Raw genomic sequence first — 19,241 nt, 5'->3', positions numbered from 1 at the left:
GCACTCTGTTGACTCTACACCATGAAAACAAAGCTGGGGTCAATAAACAAGTGTTCTTCAGAACTGAGCACAGCACTTCCTCCATTTGATAGTCTGACCAGTCACAGATTTTGTCTCTTGCCCATCAAACTTGCAACAGCTTTGGCTATTTGGTTATGGCAGAATATATGCATATATGTTATTTTCTTGTGGATGCTTCTTTTTATTCATAATTACAATGAAAAGGAGCTCCCATAGTATCCAGTGATTCCAGGGGAGGTTGCTAACACTCAGAAGCCCAGAAATAAGGACCCATTTCATAAAGCCAAACCCAGGATTAACTGCATTAGCAGACACTAAGAAAAATGTCTGCCTAAGTGACACAACTCACAGTAAAACACTTGGCTTTGTGTAACTGAGCCTAGCCATTTACTTCAAGAAAAACTTGAATCCACGGCACCATCCTAGCTGATTTTCACTTGCTCAGTACACACGCCATCTACCCATCACAACTGAAAGTAATGTTCTCACCTAAACTGTTTAACTTCCATTATGGTTTGTCAGACATGACACTTAATGCTGCAGCCTCCTACGTCTCTCCGGTCCACAGAATGAGGGTGGCAATATCTCAGCTTAGAATCCTGAAACCTTCATATGTCAATATAAAACATAAATAAATAAATAAAAAACCAAAACAAAACCAACAACAAAACAAACCACAAGAACTACATTAAATCAGTCTTCATTTATCTCCTTTCTGGTGTTCATTCATAAAGAATGAACAGTTATTCATTTCCTTACTATTCATCTGTCCCACATGTGTACTAATAGGCATGAAAATACTAAACATAAATCTTTTCTTCATCCTCAGACTGATTTTTAAAGGCACCCTTCCCTTGCATTTCTGTGTGATGCCTGATAAATAATAGATCAGTTGCATGGTGTTAGTGTTAATATTAATGTTACCAGGCAGCATTTGAGAGAAGCAGGGCAGAAACCTGAATTCTGGAAGAATTTGGTATGGCAGCAGTCACCACCCAGATGCAAGTTGTGCAGTTCAGATCTACCTCTGTAATATACAGATCTTATTGGGTGTCTTATTGGGTGAATTTCTATTCAATTTACCCGGAGACGAGGATGTTTACCATGTGATAGAACTTGGCCACAATTTCTTAAAATTAGTTATTTAAAATTAATTAGTAGGTTAAAATAAAATATCCATCAAATACAAAAAGCAATGAAAGACAGTGTGATCTGCTTCAGGAATGTTGACATTTATTTTGTTCTGAAATTAAGGAAATTGTCTCCTCAGCCTAAATGTTGACATTTTCCACTATGGAGATAAGTAAACTTTGAGCTACTTAATGCTTTGACGCAGTTTAAGAAATACTTCCTAGCTATAGGGTTTTTGTTCCTACAAAAAATTATAGTCTGGATCCATAAAATATAAAAAGCAGGATTAATTATTTAGTGCAAATCCATCACTTTTCTGGGCAGCAGTACTAGGAAGCATACAAAGACTTTTTCCTCCTATCTCCCATCTTGGCAGCTTTACAGAATGTATGTTTGGCTGAACCTAGCCTAAGAATTAGGGGCTGGGCCACCGTGTTATCCCCCTCAATACGCTTCTGACAAGCCTTGTGAGTGCAAATGTGTGCAGGCACACACACATGCGATTCTTAACACACAGAGGACAGCTGTGTCCTTCATCATCCCAAGAAATGTGTGGTATGACTGCCTTGGTACTGTGGCTGCCATCTGTAGCTAGAAAGATTCTTGTAAGATGTAAGCAAACAGAACCATCTCTACCTTCCCATGAAGATTTCTAGTCAATAATTCAAGGGAAACTCAGGAACAGCTACAGATGTGTTGCTTCTTCACACTGCTAGGACACCACAGAAAACAAACATACCATACTTTCACACTAAAGTTCTTTTAAAAACCGATTAAGGAGGAGTGGGACAAAAGTTACATGAAGGATATATCTACTGTAATAAAGAAAAACTAGCTTCAGGTACAGATCTGACACCTAGCCAAAACACATCTCCGTCCCCCACCCATATTCCTTTGCAGGGATTCCCAGCCTGCAGCACAGGCATCCATCACTGGAGGCCTTGACAGGACCGGTTCATCGTGACTTCCTAGCCTGTTCGGCTACGATGGTCAGCTAAAGTGTTATTGTGGGAGAATGGATGAGGCAGGGGTAGAGACCAAGAAATGAGGGGAAGAGAATGGCATCACACCCCCAGGTAGAGAGCAGAGCTGAGCAATCAGCATCCCAGGCAGCATCAGGCAGAGTCAGAGCAAAGGCAGCACAGGCAGAGGAAATGATTTCAGTGATTAGAAAGGGAGAAACGATATTTACCTTTAACAAAGGTGATTACAAAAGCTTTCACTCTCTCTCTGACATCCTTACAGCCATTGCAATGCTTCTCAAACTCTAATATGCTCACAGTTACATAGTATGAAAAACAGTTCTGCACAGAAGTGCAGAAGTCTCAACCGCTGGTCTACAAGGTTAGCAATTCACTAGAATTTCTCTGAATTCAGAAGCACTCACAAGCCCATTGCTATCCCTTGTGCATCCTGCGGTAGCTGACTCCTTTAGCCGTTTTTCACCATCCCACTGCTTGTCAATAAATCACCCTGCTAATTCCTGTGATGCCTCCTGTGAAGTGCTCTGGGAATTGTGGCGAAGATTTCTGGGCTGCATCTGAGAACTGGTGGTGAATGGCTGACTTCAGGTTGACATGATGAAGAAAGGTTAAGCTCTTCAGCCGAGCAGCCTCTTAGAAATGATTCATTGTGACTCCAGCTACCCTTTTCTATACAGCAAGTCTATCCTCTGCATCTGCCTGAACACATAAGGGAGTTGACACTTGTTTTCTGTGTGGCTCACGTACTTAAGTTTTCCTCTCTCCGCATTACTTGTGAAGGGTTGATTACATTTCCTATGGAATATCGTTAGTGATACATCACACTTTCAGGGCTGTGCTTGCCCCCCACCCTCTAACAGGACCTGTGGTTACTTTATCTTTTTCCTTTCTTAAATACCAACCCTCCCATAAGCCTGTGTGTTAGCCACCAGGCTCCCATCAAAGAAGAATAAGGGACTCCTACTGAAGCTCATTAACAGACAATTCTTTTCAGTTAGTAAAGACGATTCTCTTGGTGAAGTCTCTGAAGAGCCAAGGAAAGTAAAGCAGAACATTGTTTGCCCCACAACTGATTTAAATACAGTGGTTTGAAAGAACCCTCAGACTTCAATAGCAACCCATTAAGAACAGCTATTTGCATGGTGCCTGTCTGGACACTGAGGACAGGAAAGAAAGTTGAGTCTGTCTTTCCCAGTCTGTTGAGTATTCTTTTTTTTCAACCAGATGGTCTTCAAATAAACACTGGCATCAGAGGTCTGAACTGGCAATCACAAGCTGTGTAAAAAGACATAAGTCACAGAACTCACTTGATTTTTGTATAAGGCAAGATTTTTTTTTTTTTGGTAGAACAGTTCAAGGGCTTACTTTTTCTACAGGAAAGACTTCTCTGTCCCACTTCTCACTCCTGCCATAGTTTTTCATGACACTCTTTGATTTGGGCAGAGAACTTCTATTTGGAAGACTCTCGAAGCAACCCAAAGGAATCTGAATCCCCACTGGAATTCAAAAACTGTAGGCCAGGCATTTAAATACCTTTGAAAAGGATGCCTAACAAAGATGTGCCAACAGATCCCAAGTCTGCACATGTAGAGATGATAAACATAGCACTGAAAAGGTCTACTTCTATATCAAACAATACTTTCTGGCTTGTGCTATAGAAGGGCATGCTCATTTTTGCCATCTGACTTCATCCAGTTGGTGCTACAAAGAAGCTGGGACAGAGATGTTTGAAATTCAAATTTTCTAAAATATTTGAAAAAAGTCTTTTTTAAACAAATACATGTGCATATTTACTTAATTTTTCCCTATATTCATTACAACCTGGAGTGTTTTTGCTGGGAAGGAAAAGGAGGTATTAAAAGCTTTTCAGTTCAGTTCCCCCCCCCAAAAAAAAAGACCTAGCAAATGGCTACCCTGGGCTCCATGAATGTCCTTGTTACTGTGCAGGATAGCTGGGAAAGCTAAACTCTGATAATCTCAGTCCTGGTTGGGGACAGCAGAGCATCATGACCACTAGAAAGTGGGAACTGCAAGACATGTTGAAGCCATGTAGCAAGTCCAGGCTCCTTAAAACCTCTAGGCAGTTGGGATGAAAACCCCACCGACTCAGGTGGTAGATTATCTGGGCTCTGGCGGGATACGAGCAAAACCCATATGTCTTCATAAAGCATCTCCCTCTGAGCAGCCCAGTGTTTACTCTAAAGTCCCTGACCACTTCTAAGTCATAATTGCTATGAAAATGAAGTTGTTATTTCAACACAGCTGTTGTTCAAAGTTAAAAAAGGCAGGGAAGAGAAAGAACCTGAAGGGTAGTTAGGGCCACTCCAACTGTGAATCAAGCAAACCAAGTGCTGGGTCCTGCACTTTGGCCACAACAACCCCCTGCAGCAGGACAGGCTGGGGACAGAGTGGCTCTAGAGCATTTAGGCGGAGAGGGACCTGGCGGTTCTAATCAACATGAAGTTGAACATGAGCCAGCAGTGTGCCCAGGTGGCCAAGAAAGCCAATGGCATCCTGGCCTGTATCAGGAATAGCATGGCCAGCAGGACCAGGGCAGTGATTCTGCCCCTCTACTCAGCACTAGTTAGGCTGCACCTTGACTACTGTGTCCAGTTCTGGGCCCCTCAGTTTAGCAAGGACACTGAGGTGCTGGAGAAGGTGCCCAAAGAAGGGCAACAAGGCTCGTGAAGGGACTTGAGCACAAGTCCTATGAGGAGCTTTCTTGCAGGCCCCCTTTAAGTACTACAAAGTGCTATAAGGTCTCCCCAAAGCCTTCTCTTCTCCAGGCTGAACACTCCAACTCTTTCCGTCTGCCTTCATAGGAGAGGTGCTCCAGCCCTCTAGACTTGCTGGAGCAGAACCAACTCTTTCTTACATTGGGACCCCAAATCTGGATGCAGCACTACAGGTGGGGTCTCATGAGAGCAGAGCAAAGGGCAGAACCCTCCTTTGACCTGCTGCCCACGCTGCTTTTGATGCAGCCAAGAATGCAGTTGGCTTTCTGGGCTGCAAGTGCACAGTGGTTGTCATGTGGAGCTTCTCATCAACCAACACCCCAAATCCTTCTCTGCAGGGCTGCCATCCTCTGCCCAGCCTGTATTTGTGCTTGGCATTGCCATGACACACGTGGAAGACCTTGCAATCAGCATGACTGTAGCAGGAAGGACAGAAAAGGTTCTTATTCTCAAGAGAAAACAGGCGGCACTGATCCTGGTTGGGACAAGCAAGGGAAAAGAGAAGATGGACTGGGGGTACAACTGTAGTGCTTTAGCAAGCCACTATACAGTTATGTTCTACTGCGACAGCTGAAGAAAGGCTCAAAAGTGAATGAGTATCCTCTGACAGAGCCTCCCATGAACAGTTAATCTATTTCAAAAATATTAGTCTTACATTCATGTGACCAAAAGAGAGGAAAAAAAATCCAGAGCTGGAGAACGTAGTTCATTAATTGAAAACCGATCCCCTGCTAGCTACTGTTAAAAGCAGCTTCTGGGTTGTTTTTTTCTGCAGAGAAGCTGTTGCTGGGACTTTGCCAGTTCAGCAGTTAAAGGTAATCTCAAAGAATCCCTCAGCAAATTGTAAAGTGCTCAGGCTGAAGAAAAACATGGTGTTCAGGGACTGAACTGATTGTTTTAATTTGCGTAATAGTAGCAGAAAGCAGCACTTAAGAATTATTCTGCTTAATTCACCTGTTCCAGAAGCAAGGCAAAACCAAGTCAGCTTTAATAAATAAAACCAAATACTTTTAGGTCTGGTTTATCTCCATCTAGATAAGGAAAAGCGCAAAATCTGGCAATAAAAAGGAAATGATGCTATTACATTGTATTTTCTATATACTAAAATGGAGCAAGGGGCATGCATTGACACAACAGAGCAGTCAATAGGATCTGACTCTTTGCTGTCAGATCTGTTCCTTTTACTGCTTGGAAAAGACAAGACACAGGTCATCTGAGTACTCCCAAAGTCTCCAAAGATGGTGCCACAGTGCACCTACCTTCCTTCTTCACAGCAGCTAATACATTTCCTCTCACTTCATTTAACAGACTGTGACCAGTGTGGAGATCTCACCTCAGACGTGTGCAAGTAATTGACTCAAAGGAAAGAAGGAATCCTTTCTTACCTATTCCCCACTTATATTTTTAACAGTATAGCCGTCAAAATGCAGCAAATCAATTTTTCCCCCCTTACTGTCTCCACACTGCTTTTTCAGAGTATTTTTAGTTGTTCTGATTAAAAATTTACCTCTTAAGTACCACTGAGGACACAGTGCATATCTTGATTACAGTTTTGTATGACTTTTTCAGCCTACCTACGTATCTTTTTTGCAAAAGAAGATGTCAAGCCATATTCCTCCTTCCTTCCCTTACCTTTCTAACAAAAGAGAAATTTTAGTATCAAACTTAAAAAAATTATGTCTCAGACCAGTAGGAAAACAACCTGAGTACAAAATGCAGAAAATACTTTTTCAGAATGAGGATGTGAGACCATCACACCTGATGGGATTACACAAGGCACGTTACAGAAGAGAGGCATGGCATGCTAAGCAGAACAAAACATTTTTAGGGCTTGCCCAAAGCAAAGATAAGCAGCCTCGGCATTTTTGGATTCTCTTTGTGGTGCTAAATTGTAGGGGACAGGTATCACCCCTTGACTCTCTCTGTCATCTTCATCAGGGACAACTTGGGTTACCAATGTCTTGTACCACTTCTACCACACATTCTACCAGTATTTCCTCTATTACTTTGGCAAACTGTGCACCAAAATGCTATCCCTGGGATTCTTTGCGTGGCAGCAGTTTTGATTTGCTTATTCACAGTGGCCAGGGACCTTTCTACTTTTTGACTGTCATTCAGACAGCCTTCCTTTTTCCCTGTGAAACCTGTTTCCTTTCTAAAATCAGAGAAGTCTTGACCACTGACAAAGAGATTACTTTCTGATATTGATTAGACAGCTTAGATCAGTTGAGTAGCAGAAGGCCCAAACTTAAAGATACAGAGGGTACAACAGCCATTGCAAAAAGTAAGGAAAAAACCCGTCACTTTCTTTTCTTCCTTTGGTAACAACAGAGTCCAAAACATTCTCTTTGTTTTTGCAAATGTTTGTTCACTAAAACGTTCCAAAGGGAAAAATGTCAGCTACAAATCCTCACTCATCATGTATTTGCACAGCAATGCTTAAAGGTCCTTAAAGATCTCCAAGGATTTGAAAGAAATTATTCAGTGAGGTAGCAGAAACAGAGCCACTGCCTTCCGGTGTCTGGTTACATGGCTCATGCAGCATATGACAAGTCCAGGCAAGTCACAGTGAACTGATTTCAAAGATCACACACAGAAAAACATTTTCCACCAACCAAATGTATTAAAAGTCTGTTTGAAGCTGACAGACCAAGGAAAAATAGCCAAAATCCACAAGATGGACTTTGGAAAACGTTTTGCTCACTGCAAAGGAATACTTCTCTATTCTGCTCACCTTACAGATGCTCTGCTCCTGTTCTTGCCAAAACCACCACAGTTTCACTCACTTTCCTTGGCACTTCAGCAAAGTCACCCTTTTTCTTCATATGTGCTGGGTGATTCTTTATATACCTGAATAACAGGTGTGTTACAGCCATGTTTTGCATTATTCATCTTGGATGAAGTTACACCCTGACTGTGTTACCAGGGAAAACCTGAAGCAACATTTAGATTTCCAGAATATCCCAAAAATTGGGTGATATTTTCCCAATCATATTCTGTCGTACAGGTCTGTGATGGCCTTTTATGCTACAGGCAATGGGAAGGTATCAACAGCTGACAAAATTACCCTCTGGCCAGTTCAGTGTCATGTACTAATTGCTCCCTCCCTCAGTTGTATGTTCTGAAGGCAATAACCACATTTCACACAGGTGACACACTTCTCTTGTTCAAGGATCCTCTGTTCCCAGATTTCCCGGTATAACTGCAGACCTAAAGCCCCTGAGCAGCTGCTGTTGGACAGCTGAGACTGACAGGCCATCTCCTTTCGTGTGATACCTTGTGCAGACACACATCTGTAATGTGGGGAGGTGTGTGGGGATTGCAGACACCTGAGAAGTCTGTGTTCTCCTTTTAGTTTGACACTTGTGATTCAAAAAGAGCATTTGGGATAGGCAGACCTGTTTGGAATTGCTGGGATGAAAGCAAAGGGAAGAAGCTCTTGTGCATCAGAGGGCTCCTGCTGAGCATCCCAACAGTTATCTTTGACCCAGAACCACTTTCCACAAAAGCTATCTACCTCAACTTAGTTGCTAAAACTTAGTTCTCTTCTTGGAACAGAGCACATGGATCTCCTTGCTCTGTGAGGTCCACCTGTAGCACTGGTGAACAGGAATTTCCAGGAATGACAACATTCTATAGAGCTAAATAAAGAAATGTCGATGAGTCCTAACTACTGCTGGTACATCATTTTCTAACAGGGAATTCTTATCTTTCCACCTCAAAGTAACATTTGACTGCAACATGAAATAACTTTCTGCTTGACAGATTTTACGACTGATCTAGTCCCACTATCCTGGCATCCATTACAATTAGTTTCCACTGTAAGGAAAAGAAAATACAATTTTTGCAGACCAAAGTAAACAAGAAAGTTTATTTTCTGGAAATCCTTCTTCACTCCTTACACATTACTCACTTTACCTCACTCCTTACACATACCTCACTTTACCTTTGGTTTGGGTTTTTTTTGGTTAAGTTTACCTAAAACGCATTTAGGCTGGAATTGTTCTTAATTACCTTGGCAGAACAACTTGGCATTCTCCTAAATTTGTGCTTTTTAGCAACAAGACTCCTTCCTGCTGTATCTTTTAATTGCCTGTGCCTGAAAGTTTTCTCAACATTATCACTTTACAAAGTGGATAATCAACACTTACTTAATTTCAGGCATCTCTGCCATGCTCAAACAATTACTTGTCTCATGTTTTTTTCCTCCCCCCTTTCCTTTTCCCTGTAGAGGAATACATTCTTTCTTACTGCTAATACACACCGCAATTGCAATGTGCTGGAGCGTGGATATTAGTCTGAAGCCCTATGAAACCTTGAAAGGTTTCTGAACCAAAGAGAAGTCAACTACGCAGTGTCACACAAGCAGTCTCTATAAAAGATCTTAATTTAAAGACCCCTTTCTGCATTATAAATTAGTTTTATTTGTATAACGTTTTCTGGTTCCTGATCTTTATAGTCCTATAACTAAGAAAGGTGGTTTAAGAAGGAAAGTAAGACTACCAAATGTCCTAATTCCTCATGAAAATGGAATTTTTAAGGGATGAAAAACAAAAAAAATCTGAATTTTAAATTCTAAAAGTGATTAACTACAAGCACAAACTTATGAAGCTGCTTGTAAGTAACTAACATTCAAAACAGCAGCCCTGCAGATTTTCCTATCCCAGGCACTTATCTCCCATCGTCCACAGTAGATTCACTACAAATTCAATACAATGATTACAAGTATCTAGATCTGTAGCACACAGATCCATAGCAACACTGAGGATCTCTTATGTTAATTTCTGTGCCCAGAGGCTTTTCTGACACTGAATTAAAGAAGCCACTGTATCATTCCTATAACAAGATGATTATCTTGGAATGAAGACTAAGTAAAAAACTCTTTGAAAAGAGTTAGTCTTCCAAAGCCTTTAGAGAGCAGAGAAAATTACTCACATGGCTTACATCATCAGTTCTCAAAAGATATGTATCTGCACACATCCTATTCTAAGGAGAAAGGGCATAGTAACCATTATGTTACACTCTTTATTTATGATTCTATTTTTAATGTGGTAGATAATCTCCTTAGAATTACTGATTTTTAATGGGGCATTTTGAAAGATTCATTTTATTGCTGTTGCAGGTGAACAAACTAAGAGGACTACAACATCATTTACCAATAATCCATTAGTGTCACATCCCAAATTCTTCAGACACGAAGGTGAGACATTTTTCCTCCTTGTAGTGTCAAAACATATCTCGATGTCTGCTGAGTGAGGGCTTAATGGTTTTAGAGAACAATACTAGTGAAGTCCTAAATCTGTGTGATAATTCTCAGTGAGCAGTCATCTTTCTCATCTATTTGCAGAAGTCAATGAGGGTATCAGAGGTGTATTCTTTGCAGAGGAACATCTGTCATCCCTGGTATATGTTCCAGATGTGTGAAAGCATATCAAAGGAGAAAACACACATAGTGGAAGTCCAAAGGAGTGAATCCTGTCCCTATATCACCACTCTACTGGTATGGCACACAATATTCTAAGTAAGGAAGAGAAGAATAACCTACGAGTTGAGCCATGACTGACGCACTGCTGCTGGCAGGCCCCTCACAGAGTATCTGGATTTCCCCAGTAAGCTGCAAGATTAATCACAGAATAATACTGCCTCTGTTTCAGAGAGCAGGGAACGAGGTTTGATATCACTGAGAAGCATATAGACAAAAAGTGGCAAAGAGGACAGAGGTGTTACACATACAATAAACACTCAGCATGAATTGGTGGACAGACCAGTTCCAGAAATGGGCTCAACATACCAATTTTTACTAAAAATGTTGGTTGTACTCTATCATCACGACAGAAGGGAATCAGATATATTTTCAGCAGGATCTGTGTGAGCAGCCTTCAATGTCTATGTACTTGTGCTGATAATGGTGCACTCCAACTGACAATATGAAGTTATCCACACATGCAACAAACTTGCTTTTGGATTTCCCTGAAAGATACAGTCTTATTGTTCTTTACAATGAATAGTACTTATTATATTGTCCTCACCTATATTCTTCTGCTGCACACACCATTTATGTGAGCGTGAGAACCACTCAAAAATTATTGTCTGAAAGCTTTCAGATGACCACATTCCATTCACATTTTGCTTTCTTCACACAGTAGAAACATATAACACCACATAAAAAGGGTAAAAAGGAAAACAGAAACAATAACAAAAATCTGCTGAACCACCATGAAAACTAAGCATAGAAAAATCTATTCATCTGGTCTGCATGACACATCAAATTCTATGAACAACAGGGTCAAATTCCTGGGTGCAGAAAGAAGAAAATAAAAAAATATATATGTTTTTGGAGCACAACATGAAGCATTTTCCTGTAATCTTCAAAAAATACTGCAGTTAGGTTTATAATCTGCCTTTCTTTAACAACAACAACAACAAAAAAAGTCTCAAAGAAGATAAATTTTAAACCTTAGTTTTAGAAAACTGGGTAGTCAGCAGCTTATCCACTTCTTGATTGGGAAACAGCAAACTGAAAAACAGCACATATGTAGTAGCTGTTACTTGTCAGGTTTTGAGACAACTGTTAGTAGTAGCTGGACAAGTACCCTGTGCATTCCATGGTCATATCAGTGCTGCTATATCCATAAGGTGTTTTGAAACCTGAGAGATTGTTCAACAGTGTATAAATAAGTGTCAGAAAGAAAGGAATGAAGCTTTTTTTTTTTCCTCCCTGTTGGACACCAGCAATAGTATTCTGCAACAAACCCTGACATCTATAGCAAAGGTCTACGAGTGTATCAAGACAAGAAGAAGAAAGGAAGAGAACAAGACGATAAATACCAGTCAGTCACCGAAGAGCAGGACTAGAACATCAGACATGGTATGGACAGGAGCGTCACACACTGCCAGATATATTGAGGAAAGTAGTTGTTCACTCTTGCTGTGACTAACTGAGCACAAGATATTGGGATAGTCTGAATACCAGAAGCTCAGTACCAGTACAGAACTAAAATACAGGTAATTTTTTTTAAGTAAACATAATAATTGTTTGTTGTGAAAAGGTTTTGGAGCTAAAAAATGAAATGTGCAAACACTGTAAGAATCAAGAATTTCTTGGTATACAGAACTAAAATATTCATAAAATCATAGAATATGGTGAGTTGGAAGGGACCCATCAGGATCATCAAGTCCAACTCCTGGCCCTGCACAGGATGCCCCAAGAATCACTTATATTCTGACCACAGGAAAGAGGTATTAAAAGTTTTACTTACTTTGGATGGGCAAATTCATCCACTAGGACAACCTTTTCTATCAAGTCTCCACCAATGGTTCGAACCAAGTCATAGAAATCATTCTCAGAGTATGTCTCAGAAGGCAGCCAAAAGGAGATGTCATTGATCAAAGGTGGATATCTGCTGAGTGGCTAAAAAAAATAAAAAACCATACTGTTATACATGGCTGGACTTATTAAGTATACCTACAATTGTTCTGAATTTGTATAACACACAGAGGACACATTTTAGAGGCTTTCTGAAATGCTTTTTGAAGTGCAAACTGACCTCATAAACAACCCAGCTACAAGATTTCATACTAGGAAATGTCTTTTAAAGATCCCCTCAACCACTTTGATTTATTCGTTCAGAAGACAAAACTTGTTTTGTTTACTAAAATCAGCATTTACGAGCCTGAAAACACTTTTGGTCAGAGCTGTTTTAAAAGACTAGATCATTTTAGGCTGATTATTTGCTGGGTAGAATTGCAATTTTTAAAAGTGTTTTTCAGACTCTTTACCGAGTTAAAAATTCTTATCACATTCATGTTTTAAATTTACCTGTATGTTATGTGATTCTTATATGACACAACATGTTGATTATTCATACTGTCCAATTTCTAAGAAAGTCAATAGGTGCCTTGTTATTGAAAGCTTATAATAAGAAACACACTTTGGCTTAAAAGGAGGGATCAATCTACTTCCCGTTAGTATAGTCATCCAAACATCTACAAGAAAGGTATTGCTGTCAGCATAATTATTCATTCCACAAGTACCACAACAGGTTTTTAAATATAAAGGGGCATCTTTGCTGCAGACATAAAGACCTGATCTTATGGGCAGACAGTGTAACTTGTTATTTGCAAAAACAGGAAGAGAAACAAAATCAGGTAATTATTAATTTTCCAGTTTTGATGAAACTTCCATGGACTCAGTGGGTTTCAGATCTCACCTTTAGTGAGATGTTTCTCCCTTGGAAGAATAGAAAAGGGTAATGCTCTCCTTTCATGACCTCTAGGTCATAAAGTGTCTCAGTTTTGCCTTCCATTAATATCCTGCAGTTGAAAAAAGTACTTTTGTACAAGATTGTTGGGGTCTGCAAGAAGAAACATTTTTTTTTTCCTTAATTTTGCTTATATGTATTTGACATACTATATGGACACCCTGATCTATACAGTGTATTATCTCACTCAAAAATGTATTCCATGCCTGAGAATGCTTTATGATGGAGCAGTGGAAACTTAAGTGAGTACCTGCTAAAGCAATAAACCTGTTAATAAGGCAAGTTTACAGCATGCTGATTTACTCAAATACTGTTCTGTAGAGTGTAAACGAGTCAATAAATATCTGATAAGGAATATAGTGCAGTTTTAAATTAATAACCCCCCCAGTGAATAAAACTGTGAATCACAAATGATTATCCAACTTGTTAAAGGAATAAAGTTGTCAAATGAATTCATATCTTGTACACCAAATTATAAAAAAACCTGCACAACAAATTCATCACAAAAGAACTCTTGATAAAACACTAATGAATGACATGCAAACGTCTCTGCTATACAAAAGTCACAGCTGCAAATGCTCGAGATGCTCCTCAGTCAACAACCTGGTACATGTGTTAGCGTAAATAAAGTTATAATCCTGCAGTTGCCCCCTATATTCCCACCTCAGCCCCCTCTACCACTATATTTATCACTGCTCTATTTCAGGAACCTACTGAACACACCTCAAAGCTTGCGGGGACTAATCCAAAACTCACTGAACTCCTAGTTCCAAAACATTTAATTATTCAACCAGAAAATGTGGTTCATGAACCTAAGCATGACAAGGCACCTTTTTCCACTCACACAGGTATAAGGACACTAAAGAAAAACAATTATATGTTCAAGTAATTCAGTAATGCCCTAATTTCCCAAAAGGAATAGAGCCCTCAAAATTCAAAGTGAGTATTTGCTATTGATTTTAAAAGAAGCAGGAATATGTCAAGCACAAGAAGACAGCACTCTTTTTCCCATTTAAAATAAGATGCACACAAGTACCCAATGTGGTCAGGTCTTGCAAATGTAACTGGTAGAGTTTGACTGACAGTCTCATCAAATTCTATGTGAGCAAAGTTGCTCAAAGATGTACTAAACTGTAGAGTCTGGCTCTCACAGATTATCAACTGTATAGGAAAACTGCTTCTTTGACTCAATTCATGGTGTCATTAGCCTAGGTATGCCTGTGTGTTGTTACAAAGACTGGAAGGACAAATGCTTAAAGCATACCATAAGCAAAACTTTTTATTATTAGGCACTAACCTTTTCTCAGAGCCTTATAATGCAGAAAAATCTTTTATGGTAAAAGGCAAGGCAATAATCCCACATTATATCGTCCCTTCACCACCTGGCTGCAGTCAATATCATTGCAGTGAGTATTATATCAACGCTAAAGTTAGTGCAAGGATAAAATCCCTAGTTCTAAATGTATCGATCTGTTTGTTGTAGAGCTACATGAGCTACATAATAGTTTTTTAGCTACACCTAAATTGCAAATAGGTCAGTAAAAGAGTCTCCAACTGGCAAGTCAAAATGAAGGTCCTAAGTTTATATCCAGGCACCCCAGCAAACACATACTCTGGTCTAACCGATCCCTTGGCCGTTCTTTGATCCTTTCTAAACTCTCCTGCTCTTTATCAACAGGTTGGTCTACAGCCCATTAACTTTGATCCTTTCCCAAGTTCAAGGCAAATGCCAGCCCTGGAGACCATTTCCTTATGATTTTACAGACATTTTAAAGACTCCCCTTGAGACAAATGTGTTCTTTCCACTAAATCTTCTACTCTGCCATCAACTCCAGCCACTACTTCCAGCTACATCCCCTTCATGGCTTAGAAGAGCTCCAGCACAATGCTGGGAGAAGCTAACAGGACACCACTTGGCTCTGCTCACCAGTTTGTGGGCTGGCCAAATTCTAGCATGCTACCCAAACCTGGAAGCCCTGCTGTTCCTCCTTTCACTCCCTGATCAGCCCCCTTAGGTTTTGGGGGAACTGAAAAGAGGTTTAGGAGAAGGTAGAACTGATCTCACCCACACAGTGTTGCTGCATGGCACTGGCCAGGAGTGGTAGAGTGCATTGCCAATGCACAGACAGCTCTGCACCACTCCTTTTGGATCCATCAGAGCTCTATCACGACAGTGCTACTTTAAATGTTCTATTTACTTTCCATTTCAAACACTGCAGTGTACTATCTTTGACATTTTTCAACAGCATTGGAAAACAAAAGTGCTTTCCCAGTAATTACACTATCCATAGGACTCCACTGAGCCCATTTTGTAGGAAATATTGCAAATAATGTCATTGCATTTTTAAATCACCCGGGGTGAAGGCATTTAGGAGTGCTGAATTACTAGCATTTTTTAAAATTAAAAAATGGGAGCTTATGGTGATCCACCCTCAGTGATACATGTTTACTAGTCATTAGTCACACTTCCTTCTCTGGTTAATAAATAAGCCCCGTAGTTACTAAAACCGCAAGCTTTTCCCTCTAAGGATGCTAATTTTAGTAAAGAAATGAGTATTTGGAAACCAGTGCTATACTCTGTTCTGCCAGCCTGCCTTGCATGTGCCTAAATGTACCTAAGGAGTGCACCACTGAAAACACAGGGCTGTGACTCTCCTATATGGGTCTGTGACACCTGAAACCAAGTATTTGGCATTAGGAAAAAAACCCACACTTTTCCCCAGATGCAGTAACCATGAATACAATATGGAGAGGGGACAGGAGAAGTTTTGTGAAGCGGACTCTCACTCAGTTCCTTCCCTGCTGCAGGCTGCAGATGGGGGAACACAACAAACAAATGACAAACAGAGCAGAGGAAAAAGCTGTACTTGTATTTTGAGAGCGGCAACACAAATGCAAGGTTAATGACGGCACGTACCAAAAACTGGGTTAGCAACTCCACAGCAGCCAAGCTATTAAAAAGCCAGCCATGCTTTACTGCCATCACCAGTCTAAGTCAGAAAAATATGAGACTTAGCAGCCTCGTGGCTGTCAGGCTTTAACAGTCCTGCACTGCCCATGCTTTGGATAAACATCTACATAAACTATACAGTTTTAATGCAACATCATATTCACATCAAAATGAAAGCTACGGTCCTGTAATATGCCTTTCTTAATATATTCCACGGTGAAACTACATTAATTCAGTGTTATCATAGGAAATTTAAACACGTAACAGGCATGAAATTCAAATTTGCAAATTTATAACTGTAACTTATCCCCCTTGCACATAATGAAGTTTCCTGTATTAGTGTGTAAGCTTTTAGATTTACACTTCCATATTTATGGTCAGCATAGACAAATTACAGTTGCTGCAGGGAACATAATTTTGAATCTCTTGGCGGCCATGGCTTAAAATTCACAGTTACAATGTTCCCCATTATTATAAGTTTTCTACCTCTCCCTTCATCAAATCAATTTTTTTCTCAGTTATATGTAGTATGTTCTATATATTCATGCATGAATACACACACACATATACATTTTTATGTGTAAAGACATACACACATCTTCAAAGGAGGAAGTGAAGAAATTTCAACAGAGGACTTCCATAAAGTCTGATAAGCAGGTATAAAAATATGTTCTGGGAATAAGCTCTTAAAACCAAAGCAAATGGACTATTCTGGGATTGATGCACTGCTCTGTCCTTCTGCAGGGAATAGCAGAAGCATTTTAGCCTCCAGTGATGCTCGGAGCTTCTCAGGGAATGAACACAGAAGTATTATCAGCCCTTTTTGGAGAGCAGTCTGCTCCCCTCAACAGAACTCTTAGCTTTAAAAACCTCAAATACAGGTATGGGGAACACCATGTGTTCATGAGAACATCAGGAGCTCCATGGATTTCAGGCACTCTGCTTGTGCATCAACCATTTGGAGTGGAAGAGGTTTTCTTTGTACATGGACAAGAATGTTCCGTCCTTGGTCTGAAAACCTTGTGAGTGCCTTTGACTGCCCCATAAGGCTTCAATTCATTTGGTCTGAAAAGGGAAACATGCTTCACTATTTCTCAGAGAAGCAAAGGGAAAAGAAATAGAGCAAAGGATACATCAGGTTTCACATGAATTAAGGGGGCATTTTTCTCATACAGTCTATAACTGAGGACCTGTTACATGGAAACAAAAAGGACTAAATAAATTCATGGAGGACAGACCCTCTAGTCACTACCAAACAGAGTGATCCAACCACCGTATTTTTGGTTCAGCAGCTCTCTCAAGGCTTCAGGAAAACACATTGTTTTCATTCCTGCTTCAATGTTCTAGCACTTGCTGTTTGCCATCACGGGAGGCAGCATTCTTGAGCTGGATGGTTAGGCATGGCACAACAGGTCTTGTCCCTTTAAGAAAATTGCTTTTTTCATGGCATTCTTGTAATGACAATATTACTAAACCTCCTTTCTTTAGGTGATTTCTCATCTTAAGACAAGGATGAAGAACAGCATAAAGATGTCGAACTACTGAAGAGAACTGGGTGTACATCAACTTAGATACAACTTCTCTTAGGTTTGGCAGCAGTATTATGCAATCAAGTCCTTTACAGGCTTCAGAGCTGGGAGAAAGGAAATTATTGCCCAAACATTCCCACAGCTGTTCCCATTTTCCTCCTTTCTTACTTTATAAGTAGCCTGTTTTCTTTCTGTTCCTAAAGGTTTTAATTTGTCATGGTTGACATAAATGTTTGATTTCTAAGGCTGTGTTTAGGAGTCCTGGTTCTGACACTGCTCCTGTTTGAGTTGAGAACTGAAGAAAAAGCCACAAGGAGCATTTGCCTACAGACACTGAAGCTGACTGGACTTGCCAACACACACCCAAATCAATCAAATAATACCCCAGTTACCACTTCAACTAGTGCAGTTCACAGCCCTTTATAAGGGTGAAAAAGGGGGAGGGATGTCAGACTCCAGTCTAGAGATCAATAACTTGAAGAAAATCATACATCTGGCAGAAAGACCAACCTGTTTGTCAGCAGCAGCAGCCTGCACAATTAAAACAGCATTGGGTTACAAGTCATTGCTGTTCTTCATCTTGGCAAAGAACTCTCTTTGGCTTTACCTCCTTCATCCATGAGGAAAAATAATCATGGAATTATGGAAAAATGGGAAGTACCTTGTAGAAAATATAAGAATGAAAACAAGGTTTTCAAGAAATGTGGTAAATTAAACTGCTGTCAAAGGTGAAATATTTGTTTCCTGGTAATAGGGAAACACAGAGAAGACAGAGTTACTGAAGGCCTTCTTTGCATCAGTTTTCACTGACAAGACCAGTCCTCAGGGATCTTTGACTCAGGAGACAAGGGTAAAGGAACCTTGAAAGGAAGACTTTCCCTTGGTCAAGGAGGATTGGGTTAGAGAACACCTAGGCAAACTGGACACCCTCATGTCATTTGCTTTCTTCAAAAACAGCAAGGAGGACTCAGGGAACTATCAGCCAGCCAGCCTCACCTCAATACCTGGAAAGCTGATGGAACAACACACTCTGGAGACAATCTTTATCCATAAGGAGGCCAAGAAGGTCATCAGGGCTAGTCAGCATGGTTTCACTACAGGTAAGTCATGTTTGACCAACCTGATTTCTGCCTACAATGAAACAACTACCAGGATGGATGAGGGGAGAGAAGTGGATATTGCCTACCTTAAATTTAGCAAGGCTTTTGACACTGTCTCTCATGACATCCTCATAGGTAAACTTGGGAAGTGTGGACTGGATGAGTGGACAGTGAGGTGGATTGAGAACTGGCTCAACAGCAGATTCCAGAGGGTCATAATCAGTGGCAGAGGGAATAGCTGGAGGTCTGTCACTAATGGTATCCCCCAAGGTTCAATACTGGGCCCAGTATTGTTTAAGCTATCCATCAATGACTTGGATGAGGAAATAGATGCCTCCTCAACAAGTTCACTAAAGACACAAAGCTGGGATGAGTGGCCAATACTCCAGAGTGCTGTGCAGCCCTTTAGAGGGACCTTGATAGGTTGGAGAGATGGACAGAGAAGAACCTTCTGAAATCCAATAAAAGCAAGTGCAGGGTTCTGCACCTGAGGAAGAATAACCCCTTGTACCAGGACAGGTTGGGGACTGA

The 19,241-nt window shown here is 40.4% G+C and overlaps 1 protein-coding gene across 1 annotated transcript in view; it reads right to left on the bottom strand.

The window, feature by feature from the left end:
* The window catches only part of LOC114064377 (phenylalanine--tRNA ligase, mitochondrial-like), a gene marked incomplete at its 5' end in the record, with an annotated part of 94,965 nt that overhangs the window by 61,381 nt on the left and 14,343 nt on the right, over positions 1-19,241 (bottom strand). The window contains one exon of the mRNA XM_027897374.1: positions 12,130-12,281. Coding sequence (XP_027753175.1) covers positions 12,130-12,281 — 152 coding nt within the window. The remainder of the gene's footprint in view (positions 1-12,129; positions 12,282-19,241) is intronic.

The sequence above is a fragment of the Empidonax traillii genome, unplaced genomic scaffold (genome assembly GCF_003031625.1).
Source record: "Empidonax traillii isolate 1590-97213 ecotype Southwest subspecies unplaced genomic scaffold, ASM303162v1 scaffold537:size946161, whole genome shotgun sequence".
In the NCBI taxonomy this organism is placed as follows: Eukaryota; Metazoa; Chordata; class Aves; order Passeriformes; family Tyrannidae; genus Empidonax; species Empidonax traillii.
This window is presented reverse-complemented; position numbering and strand designations above follow the sequence as displayed.